The sequence below is a fragment of the Hippocampus comes genome, unplaced genomic scaffold (genome assembly GCF_001891065.2).
Source record: "Hippocampus comes isolate QL1 unplaced genomic scaffold, H_comes_QL1_v1.1 scaffold174, whole genome shotgun sequence".
Lineage (NCBI taxonomy): Eukaryota > Metazoa > Chordata > Actinopteri > Syngnathiformes > Syngnathidae > Hippocampus > Hippocampus comes.
The window spans coordinates 1274803-1291505 of NW_017805983.1; the positions used below are offsets into that span (position 1 = coordinate 1274803).

Here is a 16703-nt window from a genome sequence, read left to right on the forward strand (position 1 = left end):
GGACCGTATGTTTGACACCACTGCTTTACATAATCATCTCGCGGGCCGGATTAAAGTCCTTTGGGGGCCGGATCCGGCCCGCGGGCCGTACGTTTGACACCCCTGACATAGACCATGTCTTGGGAGCAATCACAATCAATTTATACCGTATGTTCTTTTTGGGCTAAGCCTGAATGTTTTTGGATATCTCCCCACTTTGAAAAGCCCAGTACGTTCCGCCTTGCTTCTTCCTCTTTTTTTTAACCTACATTTTTACTACATTTTACATGTTGAGAAGGTTTTACATTTTTGCGACTGGAGAATTTGGCGAGGCGGCACGGTGAATGCTTGGTTAGCACGTCCGTTAGGGTTGTCATGTTCTGCTTTGCTTTTTTTTTGTTTTTGTTTTTCTTTCTTTTGTTGGGCGTGACCCTTCAGCAGTGCACCTGTGTCGAGTCAAGCAATCAAGCTGCTGTGTATTGAAGGAGTTGACTTCTGCTTCTCTTTTGTCGGATTATTGACCTTGATTGCTGTTTATGACCAGGTGCCATTTCTTTTTTGAACCTCGTGCTTAAGCGAATGAGAAAATGGATGGCTGGTTGAATTTGGCTTTGACTGCTAGAATCAGCCACACCACCCTATGTACACCGGCCCATCTTACTGGATATCTGTCTCTACCAATGGAGTCATGGTGGCCCATTCAGGTATATTGTGCCAACTTCACCATTTGCTCCACTGCTTGCTATCCTGTCAACAGCTGGGTGCTCAAGTCAGCAATCAGCCTCTTACCACATTAAAATTGTTGTCCAGCGAAATAATCCAATTTGTACTCAATGTACCTGTGATTTGATTACGCTTTACCATGTGCTTTCATTAACTACTTACAAAACACTGGTTCATGAATTCTCTTACTCCCCAAATCATGACATTGGCATGGAGACAAATTCCAATCTCCACATGCTGAACCAACCAAAACGCATCGGGAAGGAAATTATTTTTCAATTAGTGCGTCAGATAACCTTTATCTGTCTCACAATGGAGAAATTCCCAGTTTAAAGCAGCAGAATTATGAAATGGAGAAAGTAGAAGACAAAAAGTATATAAACATAAGCATATTAAAAATGGGTGAGCGGGCGCAAGTCCAGGTTTTCACGACTGTCTATTCAATAGCCTGACATCAGTCTGCAGGAACGAGTGGCGGTACCTCTCCTTTTTACAGCGCGGGTGTATCAGTCTCTGGCTGAAGGAGCTGCCCAGTGCTGTCAGGGTGGCCTGGAGGGGGTGGGTACCACGCGATTGGCACATAACTGATGCTCGCATGCTGTATTGAGTTGGATAAAGTCAAGCGTGGCTCGCGGCCATATGATCTTTCCATCTTGCAAATGACCCAACATTAACCTACTGATTAGCCTTGCGTTGTTAAAAAAAAAAAAAAAAAAAAAAAAAACAAAGTGCTTGACAGTGAGGACATTTTTGTGATTCTGAATTGAGGGAACTGCTATATGAATGTAAACGTGTCTACAGATCACTGACAGAAGACAAAACCCATGGTAAACAACTGTAGAATATGATGTTTGACAAGAGCTTCTAATGAATTGCAGCACTTTTATTGTTTTAACTTGGAGGCAGTTCTGCTTGCTAAATAAGCAAAAGGTGTATTTAAAGGAGGCTGATGATGAGCTTGACGTACAGGTGCAGAGCAAAGGACACACACTCCCTACATTCCCGCATACTACCAAAACAAAACAGATGGAAACATGATGAAAAAATTTGCATATTTTCAATTTAACATCAAACTGCTTAATCACTGAATGAAATCAACAAAAGGTATCCATCCAGTCGACGTTCCAAATTTTTATTTCAGGTTGACATCAACAGGCGAGACACAGACACATTTTACAATGGCTTCTACATGTTTCATAAATAGAGAATACAAGGTGTTTACTAGTGCAACAAAACTTGGCAGAACGGGATGGGAGAAATGCAAATAAGCAAAGCATGACAGTGGTTGATTCCTTAAAGGGGAAGTCAACCCAAAAATGCTCCTTGGAATAATAAGTTCCACGCAGCCCTATTTGTCTAAACACAGCATTCCGATTAATATTGCATTTGCGGTAAATGGGTTAATCACTAAAATCCACCCGTTTTTGAGCATCTCAGGGCGCGGGCATTTTGCCACTTGCTGTCGACTGAAAATGACATTTGAGTTGCTCAGGGCTCAAGGAACGCCCAATCATGGCTCATGTTTGAGAAAACAGGTGGGCCATGATGGGTCGTCAGCTGAGCCTTGAACAACTATGATGTCGTTTTCTGTTGACAAAAAGTGGCAAAATGGCCACCCGCTGAGATGGCCAAAAAAAACAAAAAAACGGTGCATTTTGTTGCTAAACTCATATTCCACAAATACAATATTAATCAGAACGCCACGATTACAGTAGTAATAGAACATATTACTGTAAAGCAATTTTTTAGTTTGACGTCCCCTTTAATAGGTTGCATAAAGTACTACATATGAACAACCGACTGAGGGTAGAAGGAAGTTGCAAATCGTGTTCCTTTTGAATGTTGTCAGACTGCTACAGCAAAGCCTATCCGATTACTGCGGCGATCAAATTCTGTGTAGTAGCGGGCGATGAAGTTGGCTCCCAGGATCCAGATGGGACCCGTAGGGGGTGGCACATCCAAGCCCCTGAAGGTAACAATGCAGACATCGCCCTCGATCTGGGATTGCTGGAGACACAGTAAATGGTCCATGACTGACGGGGTACGATCAGTTGAATTGACTCAGCATTTGAAATCCAACTTACCCACAGAATATAATCTTCATACGTGAGGGAATACTCGAGGCCACCAAGATGAAAAGCAACACTTGGCAATGTCTTCACAGTGTCACAGTTGACTTTGTACTGATTGAAAACATCAGTTATGGTGCAATGATGGGCAGGGTATTCTAGAGGGCAAATATTTTCAGCATGAAACCACTCTGGACGTGTACAAAAAAAAACTTACACCACTCTCGTCCAGCTGCGCTCCAATGATTTTCATCAGCGCAGAAACGGAGGAGGCCGGGCCGGTGATGTAGGAGGAGCCTGTGTCGATCACAGCTGTGCAGCCTTCTGCACAAAATATCCTTTCGGTTCCCAAAGAAACACTGAAAGAGTGAATGAACCAATGGACAGTCAAACGGATGTTATGTGTGAACTATACGAGGTATGAAGGTTATGAAAACATACCCTTTCATCACAACCTCCCACTTGCCCATCTCTTTGGTCTCCATATAATTAAATGTTCCAGTGTAGTAGTTTGGGTCTGTGCCACCAAGAACCAGCTCTCCACCGGGGGAATGTTGGGGATCCCTGAAATCAATAGACTCTCTACCAGGATTTTTTCAAATAGCACCGGGCAACAAATTTGCATGACACTTTTTTAACCCATTCAGGGACAGCGGTAACTACAGTGGACAGCTTATCGTGTTATCAGTTTACTTTACAGGGTGCATGAAAGGGTGAGATGCAAGTAAACTTTCGTAGTTGATTGATATTATTTTTTGGGGGGGTGATTACAAATATACATTTGTTTTTACTCCAGCATATCAGGTTTTCATCATCATGATAAAAAAAAAAAAAAAATTATATATATATATATATCAAATCTGTAGTATTTAGTGATCTTTATGAATTAAGGGTTATGTTGAGTAACAGGTGGAATTATTTTTTTGTCTGAAAGGTCATAGCTATAAATTACAATGCATGGTGAAACCCATTTTGCACAAGCTTTTACAGGTCAAACTTCAAAACAAAAAAATGGAAATACAGTATCTCAAAAAGCTGATGTGCTTGACAGAAAGTGTCGAGACATTTTTTGATTCAGGATCAAAAATACATTTTGGGACACAAAAAGCTTCTGATTAAAATGTGATATTGACCAGTGTAATTAAGTGTGTTAAATATCAGTGCCCCCATTATAAGAATCTCACCTCCTTTCCACAGACACAATCTTTTGATTCTTTCATTCTGATGAGGACAGCATTTGATGTCTTTTGTTACCAGGACTGAATCAAATGCTTCAAGTGCGACAAAAATCGGATACCAAGATTTTTGTTAGGCTTTTATGACAAACCCGGCTTCTTGATTTTCGACAGCGAGCCTTTTATTGCAAGTGTCATCCAGTTTTTGCTTTTTGTTCATTACCGCTATTACAGAGTTTGTTGTTACTGCAGCCTCTTTGCTTCATTCAAACATGAAGATGCATGCTGCTGATATTTTAAGTTCATTGCTACGCCATAATGTACTCTTTTTTTACAAAGCTACTTTTATTTCTTTAGTTTGCTTTCAAAAGCCTTTAACTCTTCTTTGTTGAATGCTTTAATTGTGTGAAGCACGTTGAGTTAACTTTGTGTATGCAATGCGATATATAAACAAAGCCGCTTTGCCTTGCCGAATTCATTCAGAATGTATCTTTGTTTGTTTCCCCCGAAACACACTGGAAGTGAGTGGGGGTCCCCTGACCTCAGCATACCTGCTGTAGTAAACAGAGAACACTTCCTCCTTGAGGACATGCTGCGACATGATGCGGTCAAACACTGGAGTGATACCGTCGATGGCTGCATTCGGGTAGCCCATCCCCAGGACGCCGTCGAACTTTGCAAAGATGAAGGGCATGGCAGACAGGGAGGTTGCCTCTGCAAAAACCTGAACCACCGGGATTCCACCCACCTTGAAGGAATAGAATGAGGTGAAAGTCATTCCTCCAATCTCTTTCTGCTCTTAAGACAACACCTCTCATGAATAACGTGGCAATTCACAAACGGTTCCTGTCACTTTCACCCCATAACTGTCTAACGCAAGGGTGTCAAACTCATTTTTGCCGCGGGCCACATTGTAGTTATGGTTTCCCTTGGAGGGCCGTTATGAATTTTGGGAAACCGTATAAATGTTTAATCCCCTCCACATATTACATGCACAGCGCAAAACACATTGATGAATAACTAGTTTTACAATGAGAAATCAAGAATAATGACTGTTATTGTGGATTACATATGACAATTTGAAATTTTGGTTCAGACCTTAGCAAGCATCATGGAACTTGACATGCTTGATTTGCTTTCGCGGGCCACATACAATCATGTGGCGGGCCAGATCTGGCCCCCGGGCCTTGACTTTGACACCTGTGGTTTAACGCTTTGTGTTCTCAAATTATTTTACTCCCTGCCATGAATGAAGATGCCTTCAAATATTGTCCTTTGTAAAAAAACATACAGTAATAACATAATCAAAAATAATACATAGGTACAAACAGATTCTGCATCATGATAAATTCGTCACTCTGGTGCATGGGACAAAACATGGCAAGTGCATGACAAATGATAGACACCTTGTCTTTTTTGTTTGCTTGGTTGTCTTTCCTCGGGCAGTTTGTTGTATGGCGGACCGTTGCATATTTGTGGTTTGGCGACCACAAATTAGAATATTTGCTGTTTTTTTTTCAATGTTTGTAAATATGGCGGCACAGTGGGCAACTGGTTCGCACGTCCGCCTCAGAGTGCAGAGGTGCAGGGTTCGATCCCTGCTCTGACCTTCCTGTGAGGAGTTTGTTTGTATGTTCTCCCAGTGCCTGCATGGGTTATTGCTCCAGGTATGCTGGTTTCTTCCCACATGCCAAATACATCCATGGCAGGCTGATTGAACACTCTCAATTATACCTAAGTGTGACTGTGAACATGAATGGTTGTTCGTCTCTGTGTGCCCTGCGATTGGCTGGCAACCGGTTCAGGGTGTCCCCCGCCTACTGCTCGAAGGCAGCTGGGATAGGCTCCATCACACCCGTGACCCTTGTGAGGATAAATGGATTAGAAAATGAATGGATGGATTGATAGATTAACAAAAAAGTTTTTGTCCCCCCACCCCTCCCCATTTTTGCTATTTGCAGGCCGGCCTGGTCCTTCACCCTTGTGAATATCAGAGGTGCGCTCTGTATCAAATTACAGGCAGAAGATGGGGTGAAGGAGCCGATTTTTATTTTTATTTTTTGCTTATACAGTATTATATTTATCATGTACTACTCCCAAGTCAGGATGACGGTTATTTGACAAAAGTGATTTTTTTGGGGGGGGATGGGTAGGGTGGGCGGGGAGCTTGTTTAAGAGCAAATGCCAAATAAAGAAAAATGTCTCCTCATGGTGAACGTTAATTACTGGCAATTTACAGGAACTTCCTGAGATATATACTTTCTTTCAAGAAGTCTTCATGAAATAGTTTTTTTCCAAAACCTCATCAATATGTATGCTTTTTTTTCTTCACAGCATGTAGACGCACAAGCGCGTGTTATGGATTGTACTCACCACGACCACATCCTCACTGAGGAATCCCCTGACGTTCCCTGACGCGTACTGGATGGAAAATCCTGTTCCATTTTCCATGTAGGTACGAGACATGGAGGCGTCATACCTGTTGTGAGTAACTACAAGTTCACAGTTCATTTGAGTCAAATCAAGTTGCGGGAAGCCTGCGCACGTACATGCAAAACAAACAGTTCTCCTGCTGCATGTGTGTGATCCTTACAGCAGGCTGTGGAGAAAGGGGAGCAGCTTTGCGAGGGAACCCACAGGTTGGCTGAGCCTGTGTCAAATACGACGTTGAACATCTGAGCTGGAGAGCCGATGCTGATTTCTCCATAGTACTGTGTCTGTTGGAGTGAAAGAAAATGTGATATTCATACTGCAAATTCCCACGTGCTGACAACGGGAATATTTCCAAATTGCCGGGTTACTTGCTTAAGCTTGACAGTTTAATGTTCGACAAAGAACCCGCGATCTGAATTCCTTAACACTGCGTGGACCAATTTGTCTCACATCCAAATAGTTGGTCAGGGGAGTGGGAGCAGTTCCGTTGCTGAAGTCTTCCACGCTCATCTGTGCTAGCTCAGTCAACACCTGATCCACTGAGACGCCCATATCCTGCAGTGTTTCCCTGATAGACGGCATCTTCTTCAAGCTTATTCTGGAAGCAGAGTAGACAAGCGGGAAAACCACTCCTCGTGAGCCAGAAGAAAAACAGACAGCAATCGCTGGTGCACATGCTTGCTGAAAGAACGCAAAAAGAATATTGTTGAGGTCATGTACATGCTATATTTGACATGCCATATTGATGGACATTATTCCAGCTTCTAGCCACGAATAAAATGTAGACGACTGAACCGTTTGGTTCCTAGCCAGAAACAAAAAGAAAAGTTAAAAATCCAAAACTGAAAGCAAAAGTTGCAAAGAAAAATGCTTTTTTTTCCCCGTCTTTTGAGCTGTCTGGTGCGGTCAGTCCTCACAGTTTTCCTTGTCGTGATTTCTCCGAGGTCCTGGATAAGATTGCAATCTGTCGCCCTTTTTAAAAGATGCCTTTTTTTTTTTTTTAAACAGAATTCTGTTCACTTTAAAAGGCAATGGAATGGAAGGGGAAGACTGATAAATGGCACAACCAATATTGTTCCTTTGGATGTAGTGTCAGACAACTTTTGTTGGTGCTGAATGCTGAATGGCTGGCTGTCAGCGTTTCACATCTGGCTTTTTTTTCCTCTCCAGGTCAGCGATACGATATATTGCCGTCACTCAGTATTTTACAAATCACATCTGTGCAGACATTCTAAAAATAAATCAGTAAATAAAGGCTCCATGTAGTACCCAAATGTGATTTGGTGACTTCTATGCATAGCCTTGGAGGGGACCCCATTCTGAGTGGTACTCCATAGCACTAAATGAGTACCAAATGGTTCTTGGATATAAATCCCAATATATGATCTAAGGAATTCCATCGTGCTATCCAGTAGAATCATACGTGCTATACAGAGTGTGCAAATGTGCTATATAGAACCAAGAGTGCCGAATAGACTGCTGAAGCCCCTTTATCTTTTGGGGTGAATGACACATTGCCAGCTCACTGTGTAAAAGCACACACAGGGATGGCAATATCCCACCTATGCTGTTGTAATTTTGTGGAACCTTGCAGAATATATGCTGGACTGAACATCAATTAATTACAGGGCACTGTTAAAACCACTTCATCTATTTAGTAGTTGGAATTCCACCAGCTCAGGGATAGGCAATGGTGGACCACAGGCCGCATGTGAACATGCTCTGAATGGCCCCTTAATTAAGTAAAAATAAGAATATTTTGACACTTTGCTTTTCCAACCGCCCCAAAATTCTCCTTAAAATGCTGATAAACATTCTGTCTGGGATATGGGGGATAAAATCACGGGAAAAAAACGGGCTCAATTCAAAATATGAAACCATATTGGGGCGTGGGGGGAGAAAAATTGGTAAATATGCAACTCTGTGGGTGCTAAACTGTTAATATGCAGGGGTCGACTGGAATTTTAAATTGTTACCATTAGTAGGGAGACATATCTTAGTTGCACTTCCACTGGGTCTTACACTGCCCTACATTACAATGTGAGTAGGCCGAATATTTTTTTTTTTTGCTGAATTGGTATGATATGCAGGACAAGCATAGTACCTAAATTATACTACAATTTTGAGTGAATTGATTTTTGTGGGAAAAAAATGGGCAAAATGAGTTCTCGCACTTGTTGTTGAGCACTTTTGTGCTGTCCTTGAATTTTAATTTTCAAACTAGAGACACCCTTTGCACTGGAAAAAAAAAATTGCAGTATGTGGTTATTGCGGTGTTTACTTCAAACCTTTCATTGTTGGGCTTTATCCATGCATTGTAAAATGTATGGGGAAAATGAAATGTACAGTATTAAGAACACATATTTTACACGTTCGCACATATTTTCACCATACAGTATTTGAAATAGCATTTTTGTCATGCATCCGGTGAGGAAATGTGTGGTCCTATGAGGCCCCCCGAGTAGCATTGATGAAAAATTCTGTCAGCTGACCATCCTTGCAGGTGTAAAACAGAAGCCTCTTACCTTCTCAAAGTATGGCCTGCACTCATTGTCATTGACAGGGCAACCAAGCATGCCCAATAGGCCGCCAACACTGCCATGGTGGCTTCTAGCAGACAGGAAGAAAAAATGTCTCAGGCCACTGATGGAAGATGGATCAATACGATTGGATCCCTTTTTTCTATGAATGATGAGTCCCACAATCGTGGACGCTGAGGCTCTGGCTGAGCGGTGTGGGCATCCCAACAATTTTATACCATCACCGCTGTCCTCTTCACCGACAGGCGGCAGTGATTCTGCATGGGAGCCTTCCTTAGAGGTGACCTCTTGAAAAAAGAGCTGCGCTTCCACTGCCCCCCCTCCACTCCTGGCACTTCCCCATCGGTGACCCATCCCCTCCTGTGATAAACAGGTCCCAGTGAGATGTCTGCACTTTGACCTCATGGATCCCATTTATGACAGAAAGCAGGGGGTTCACATGTGGCTGATTTTTGCAGCTGCGCAAGATTGCTACCATTTGAATGGCCATCAAGCTTTTAATGGATTCACTTCACTTCCAAGTTACTCCCCATTTAATGCAATTTCTTTTTGAAGTGTACATTTTCCCTAGAACGGAAGACGATGGACAATGAACATCTGTGTATTCACTACAAGGTCTTGATCGAAATGTTTGCCAAGTGAACTTGGTGCATGGTGAGTGTGTTGTGATGATTTTGGCCATGTCGGACTTGTTGAGAGTGTGCGTCTTGCTGCGAGATACAGACCCAACGCGGCTAACGCCTCTTCATTGCAGGCTCGCTCTCAGCGGTTTTTACCCCTGGGAGGATTCCCACAGTATCTGGCCTGTCAGCCTGCGATCATGTGCTGGTACTGTACTGACCACCCAGTCAAGTCAGCAGATACGGGAGGGTTCGCCACGGTAGAGGTCAGAGGTTAGCCTCCAAGAACATAAGGTCACTGTGGGCAAACGTTCCAGGAGAAGATAACGTGGCAACATGACGCACAAGAACGGGGCGGTAAGATTGACAAGTAACTTTTTTTTTTTTTTTTTTTTTTCACAAAATCTAGGATTTTGTTTTATGGCCAGCAACAATTATAAATACAGGATGCGATTACAACCTCTATTTTAACTTGTGTTTTTTTTTTTTTTAATCAGGGCTGGAACTTTCTTGATAAATAATAATTAATCATAGAAAATTAAACATGTTGAAAAAAAGACATCTATTTGTGCACTCCGGAGAACATGAAACTTTTCTCTGTTCTCTAATTCGTGGCACATTGTTTTTGCCTAGGCACAAACTTTATTGTTTTGCAACATGCACTCACAGCACGTTTACTCTCTCACAATAAAACAGAAGATACATGTTTTATTCAACTGTTGGTTTATTTGGTTTTGGCCTAGTAGTACATATTTGACGGTTTACACTATTCTGGAATGTGGCAAGATTTAAAACAGCATACATGAGTTTCAAGACATTGCAAGTGCCTTATAAGATTGAACTTGTCCAAATTTAACATACAGCATATGTGCTGGAGTCCATTCAAAAATCTGCTTCTCATTCTCTCCCTATCATTGCACTTGGTGGAAAATTGTATTCTTATGTTTGTGTACGTAATACTCTAATGGAAATTGATTGTTTGCTTTTCAATAGAATTGTTTGTCTAAGTTCTGGTAAATGTGTGGGCCCAACTTGTCAGTCAAAATACATTTGAAGTGAAAAACATTGCTTATTGAAACAAATATTTGCATTCGATTTAAAATGGGCTTGACAAATCAAAAAGCGTCTACCTTTTTAGTACTTAAAAAAAAAATCAAATAACACCACTACTTTTTATTTCAACGCAAACTAGTGAACATACAGTTTCACACAATCACAATTTGATGTTTTTTTTTCTATTATTATTTTGTGTGTGTCAGTCAACTCACATCACTAGAATCAACAAGAATCATCAACTGAGTGCATGCCAAATATTCTTTTTGGTGGACTGCGGGTTCTCACTCCACCAGCTTTTAGCGCATGTGTTTAGGACCTGCTACAAGCTAATCCGTGATCACTTAACGGTCCATCAAAAATAAACGGCAAGAAAAAGAGCTCTGTGCACTTCCTGGAACTCAATTATGTGGCTGAGAACTAAAGCTGTCAAGGGGTTTATGCAAAATTGTTTTATCTAGCATGACAGAAACCATGGCTTATTTAGCGTGAACGTGAGCTCTCCATATATATCCTGCCATTGCGCACAAGCTCACATTTGACATCTGACTTTTGACCCAGAAGCTAAATAGATACTAGCTTGAAATTTCCCACATTGCCGAGGGAGACCTTAACGTCATTCCTGTCTGGCCTTATACCCCTTGTGCGGCAATTTGATTGGTGGCCATGCATGGGAAAAAAGTACAACTCCGGGAAGATAAAGTGTTTGTCTCGTGTATTTTTTGAAGAGCAACATACTGTATGTTATCTTGGAGCCGTTTGCTTCAAGTGGAAACTCAGGAGGCCAGAGGTTTTCATGTTTTCACGGAGGACACTGGTCTTTTTTTGACCTCAGAGAAAACAGATTTGCGTTTCAGATTGGAGGGAAAAGGTGTTGAAATACATGGCACAGTGCAAAGCTCAAACAGGTAGCTGCCAAAGAAAATCATGTCAAAAACACGAAATACGGTACTGCATCCGAGGTATATTTTCTTTTCGCTAGACGTCATGATAAGAGTGAAGAGAAGCAGAGCTGTTTTCAGGAAAATGGGACTGAAAGGAATTATCTTTCCCAAACAAACAAACGTGATTCATCCCCCGTCAAAATGTTCCATCCCAGCTAGCAAGACGAAGAAACTATGAAATCTCTTGATGTGGCAGTTATCTTGTGGTTGGCCACAGACCTCTCATTCTTCCATATTTTAGACTAGAAATAGATGTCTGAAATGATAATGAAGCCTAATGCTGCATCGCGTTTGGCCAACAGGGTGCAGCATTGAATTTAAAAAGAGAGCGCCATCCAGCAAATGGACGTGTGCGTGTGCGTGTACGGACGCTTGTGTGGCTGTGTCTCATGCTTACGATTAAGCTCATTGAAAGAACTTTGAAATGCGTTAATTTTTTTTCTGCTTTTGTTTTCACTGTGTTTTAGTCATTTTAAACTCAGAGCTAATTGACCACTGACTAATACGAGGGGATACCAATTTGACGCACACACTTCTGAATGAACTTTGCTCAAATTACCTTTTGGGTCATTCCAGAATTTGAGGACATTTTAGCTTCAAAATTCTTGAAAAATAAACCTGAACTTTTCTGATTTTCTGCTACATATTCATCAATGATGCTGTACTTAATCAACTAGCTATGGCTTGAATAGGTCAGTTTGGATGCTCAACGATATTTATTTACGTGAAGACACTGATCAGGCTAATCTTTTATAAAATAAATTAGGAAACAGATAAATATCGATGTGCAATATTTTAATTATTGTCTAGTCTCTGCCATGGTTTCCATTTTCGAATACTCACTGATACCACATTACTAGGAAATCACAATGTCCCATCACTGCTAACCTATTTTTAGAACAGTCCCCCAGGCTACTCATGTGGTCCTTGGGGGCTACCTGGGCCCCTTGCATCCATCCATCCAACATACCAATTAACATAGTCTAGTCTGCTGCATTCTACAATGTAACCACATGAGAGCGCAACAGGATAAAAGATTAATTGTAATGTTTGCGTTGACGTCACTGGCCTAACCTTTTGAGGAGCTGTTATTAACTCTGAGTAAAAATAACCAAATTGTTCAACAGCCACAACATTATGCCCACTGGCACAGTCCCAGGGCCAATACACAGACTGTATGAAAAATGTTGCCATTGCAATGTTTCTTTTTGACTGACGTATTAATTGTTTCATTATGTCAGTTGTTGTGTTTGTCGTTTTCAGTGGGGTATCATAATGACAGAGTTTTAAAAAACAGTCGGAACAAAGCTTATTATGATGCAGTAAAGTATTAAATCACCACAATCGTGAATCAATCAATACCTTTCGTACAGAGTCCAAAACTCCCCCAAATGAAACCTGGTCTAGTGTTACATTGTCACTGTCGTCTAATTCATTGTGTTTCGTGACTTACAATATCCTAAGGCTATGTGAGGAATTGTAAAGGAAGAATGTGCATTTGAATCCAAACACTCAGATAACCTGGCAAAGGAAAATGGATCATATACGGAATAGCGTCCAATAGAAAACACTTAGAGGCACAACAGTAGGCTCTCGTTTGATTGTTTAAAGCTGCATCCTTTCTTTTTATTCTCTGGTCACCATGACGAATTGATACGACATTTAACTTGCTGGTTAATATTTGACTCTTCTCGATTGATTGTTGACTCTTGGTTTGGTCGCCAGATTATTGCCTTTTACAAAACAAACAGTCTTGGTTACACAGTGCCGAAGGCAGATTGTTACTTTGGGTAATGTGACCTCAACATTGTAAATGTACTCCTATTTTTAAATCTTCTTTCTTTTCTGTCTTTTTAGACAGCTCTCTTCAACGGATGTGTCATAACCCCCAGGATTATAACTGGCCCATACACCGTATATGATGCAAGCTCTCCCATGTCAAAAAGTGAAACTGCATCGGCTGGTTGTTATCGGCTTGATCAAATGGCCCATTGAACCAAATGAATGTTGTCATCTTTTCTATCGAGTTGGGTTTGTAAGCACAAATAAGACCAAAGCCACAACTAATTGGACTGAATTGACTTAAATGGCAGCCACTGACAACTCTTTATTTCATAAGATTGAAGAAATGAATATTATATAATATTTGTCCTTGCACTTATTGGTTTCGGATTCGGCAAAGATTTATGATTCTCACATCCCAGCTTCACTTTATCATAATAGGTTTTTTTTTTTTTTTTTTTTTTTTTAAGCTAAGGCTTTCGCATATCTATATTTACTTTGTAGTTACCGCTACTTGACTCTTCAAGCATGGCTTATACTGCATGTCAAACTCAGAATAAGGACAAGTAATCAAGCACTTGTGCATGTAAACTGTTGTTTTTCAGTTGACAGTTGGATCAATGGGCAGGATGAACAACACAGTGAGGAAAACATAGCTAGGCCGTGACCCCACTGAGAATGTTCAGGGACATGACTGGTGAAGAGGAGCCAACATGAAATAAAATAGAGCACATCATCACATATGTTGCGGTCACGATAGCCATGGAAAAGTATGGCGATCATTCGCATGACGTACAATAAAGGTACAAGTGGCACAGCTCATGAGCCATGAGCCATGAACTCTCTGAGCACTTAACATTGAGATGAAATGGAATGGAAAGCTGCCTTTCATACTGTGCATACCTATTCAGGCCACTGCCCTCATAACAGTGTTAGAGGCCCCGTTTCTCAACTTCAACTGAAACATCCAGGAACTTCCTGCAGGGCCATTGTGTTTCTCACCTGACACCACTGCGAGCGTGCTTCTACAAATGTACCTTGGGATCACCATCAGTCACACAAGACAATATTTTATTTTTAAATTGCCTTTACTTTTTTCAGACTTATTACTGCACATCTTCAGTAATTTCTCATACACACACACACACACACACACACACACACACACACACACACACACACACAAACACACACACACACACACCGTGTATTGAGTGACTCAAATGTGATATTAATGTGCATAATATGCATTGATAATGTGCACAAATGTTGACTCATCTACATCGACATCTTACATTAGCAATGTAAGATGTCCATTTACATTTAGTAGTCTGAGTATCTGACTGTAGAGTCTACTCTATACCAGTGGTTCTCAAACGTTGTTTTTTTTTTTTATAAAAAGTACCACCTAGAAAAATCCCTAGCCCGCCAAGTACCAAAATCATGACAACATTAAACTACAGTAATATAGTAAGTTTAAGTGTTCTTCAAATGTGAGAAGTTTGATAACAAAAAAAAGCATATTTGATATTATTGTTAGCCACTGTTACATTATGCAGGTTGAACATTAATGCTGTGCTATAGGAAAACAAACAAAAAAATACTTATAATAATAATAATAATAATAATAATAATAATAATAATTCAGTTCCATTTGAGGGATTAAAATCAGTTTGAATATTTAAGCAGGGGTGTCAAACTCATTTTTTCGTGGGCCATTTTCCCTTGGAGGGCCGTTATCACTGAAACCATCAGTCAAGAATAACGGTTTCTTCAACTATTGTTTCAGTTACTGTAAAGAGGTTTTTGGTAACAAGAAAATGCTTGCAATAGTTCTCATATTCATTACATTACATATGAGACTTTTACATTTTGGTCGAGATTTTAGCAAGCATCTTCGAAGTTAACATGTTTGATTTGCTTTCTCGGCCCACATAAAATATGTGGCGGGCCAGATCTGGTCCCCGGGCCTTGGGTTTGACACATATGATTTAAAGGCTCATACGTTGTTCGTGGTTTCTGTTCTGAGCGCGTGATTACTTTTCCGTCTGTAAACAACAATTCACCTCATGTGACACCCATCAAAAACCTCCACTCTCAATCAGCCTACATACTATCCTACAGCTCCATTATTTATGAATAAAAAGTACCGGTAAAAGCTCTTATGGGCGTTCATTGTCATTCGTGTAATCCGTTTGGAAGTTGGTGGGAGGAGCGTTGACAGCCATGGTAGGCGGAAACATGCGCCGCTGTGTCCACTCATCCTGCACGTTTAGCGCACTAGCAGATGAGATGAATTTGTGCTACCTGCTTAAAGGCGCCGCCGGGCCAATTTTTTACCGGCTGTCCCGCTGAGAGACACTCTTTTTATGCAAGTTTTCAAAAGCCAATCAACGAGTAGGCAGTGGATGGAGAAAGAGTCAAAGTGGAGGATGCAAGAAGAGCAAAGACAATCAGGGAGCGGATTAGATGCCGCTGCGGGGAATCAGAGCGTGTTTGTTGTTCAAGAAGCGGAAACAACAACAACAACAGAGGAACCAACAAATAGGCTTAAATCGTCGGGAAGGCATCATGCGTGTCTTGGCTCGGGACGCGCGTGAAAATGGTCCAACTTGGACTGACTCACCAACATTCTGAACTTTTCTAAGGGACGGATTTACCTCTGGGCTATGCATCAACAAGCTTGTAGCTCTCTTGGCGGCACCACGGAATTTAACTTGGATCCGAGTCACCATGTCAAAAGTCATCCAAAAGAAGAACCACTGGATCACCAAAGTCAGCGAGTGCGTAATTGTGCGGGACGCGTGCGGCGAGCTAAACGTGGAGCTGCGAGGTGGGGCTGAATATGGACAGTTTGCCTACATTGGACATGTCCGAGAGGATGCGGTCCTTTACCAGGGCGGGAAACTCAACGAGGGGGAACTCATACTGGAGGTTGAGGGGCTGCCTGTGTCAGGATTACCCCTGTATGACATTTTAACCGTCATCACCTGCACAAAAGGTCCCATCATTTTGAAGACTGTGCGTCAAGGTAAGACAGTGGCACCAAGTCAAACGAATTTCGCTTGTGTATGAATAAACTATCTATCTATCTATCTATCTATCTATCTATCTGATTTAAAGGTTTCACTTCATCAAACCAATTTTAATATCACATGGAGACAACCCAAGGAAAGACAAAATGCAGCTCATAAATGGCAATTTAATTTATTAAGGCACAAAAAAATCCCAACCAACCTGTCCCTATGTGAAAAGTAATTGCCCCATGAACCTAATGGGTTCTGCCACCCTTAGCAGCAATAACTAAAATCAAGCGTTTGCGATAATTGTTGATGAGTCGCTCACATCGCTGTGGAGGAATTTAGGACCGCTCTTCTTCGCAGAA

General features: G+C 41.3%; 2 protein-coding genes across 17 annotated transcripts in view; one reads left to right on the top strand and one right to left on the bottom strand.

Annotated features, from left to right (window-relative positions):
* Positions 1–2343: 2343 nt before the first annotated feature.
* ren (renin) lies at positions 2344–16067 on the bottom strand. Of its 3 annotated transcripts, none has more exons than XM_019891025.1 (9): positions 15979–16067; positions 6830–6977; positions 6540–6663; positions 6320–6438; positions 4498–4694; positions 3213–3335; positions 2989–3130; positions 2787–2885; positions 2344–2709 (listed from the first exon to the last, which is right to left on the bottom strand). In XM_019891025.1, exons 2-9 carry the CDS (start codon positions 6959–6961, stop codon positions 2548–2550), a joined length of 1098 nt encoding a protein of 365 aa, XP_019746584.1. In that variant the 5' UTR covers positions 6962–6977; positions 15979–16067; the 3' UTR covers positions 2344–2547. The 3 variants fall into 3 exon arrangements, with proteins under 3 accessions (XP_019746584.1, XP_019746582.1, XP_019746585.1); XM_019891023.1 differs by lacking the exon at positions 15979–16067 and adding an exon at positions 8905–9185; XM_019891026.1 differs by lacking the exons at positions 2344–2709; positions 15979–16067 and adding an exon at positions 8905–9188 and having other exon boundaries at positions 2795–2929.
* Positions 15571–16703, top strand: part of LOC109528440 (membrane-associated guanylate kinase, WW and PDZ domain-containing protein 1) — an 80390-nt gene continuing 79257 nt past the window's right edge. For 12 of the 14 annotated variants that reach the window (XM_019891008.1, XM_019891011.1, XM_019891010.1 and 9 more), the window contains exon 1: positions 15573–16349. In XM_019891008.1, the coding sequence (XP_019746567.1) occupies positions 16052–16349 (298 nt within the window). In that variant the 5' untranslated portion in view covers positions 15573–16051. Of the gene's footprint in view, positions 16350–16703 lie in introns of all 14 variants that reach the window. The other 2 variants (XM_019891021.1, XM_019891022.1) reach the window with 1 other exon arrangement.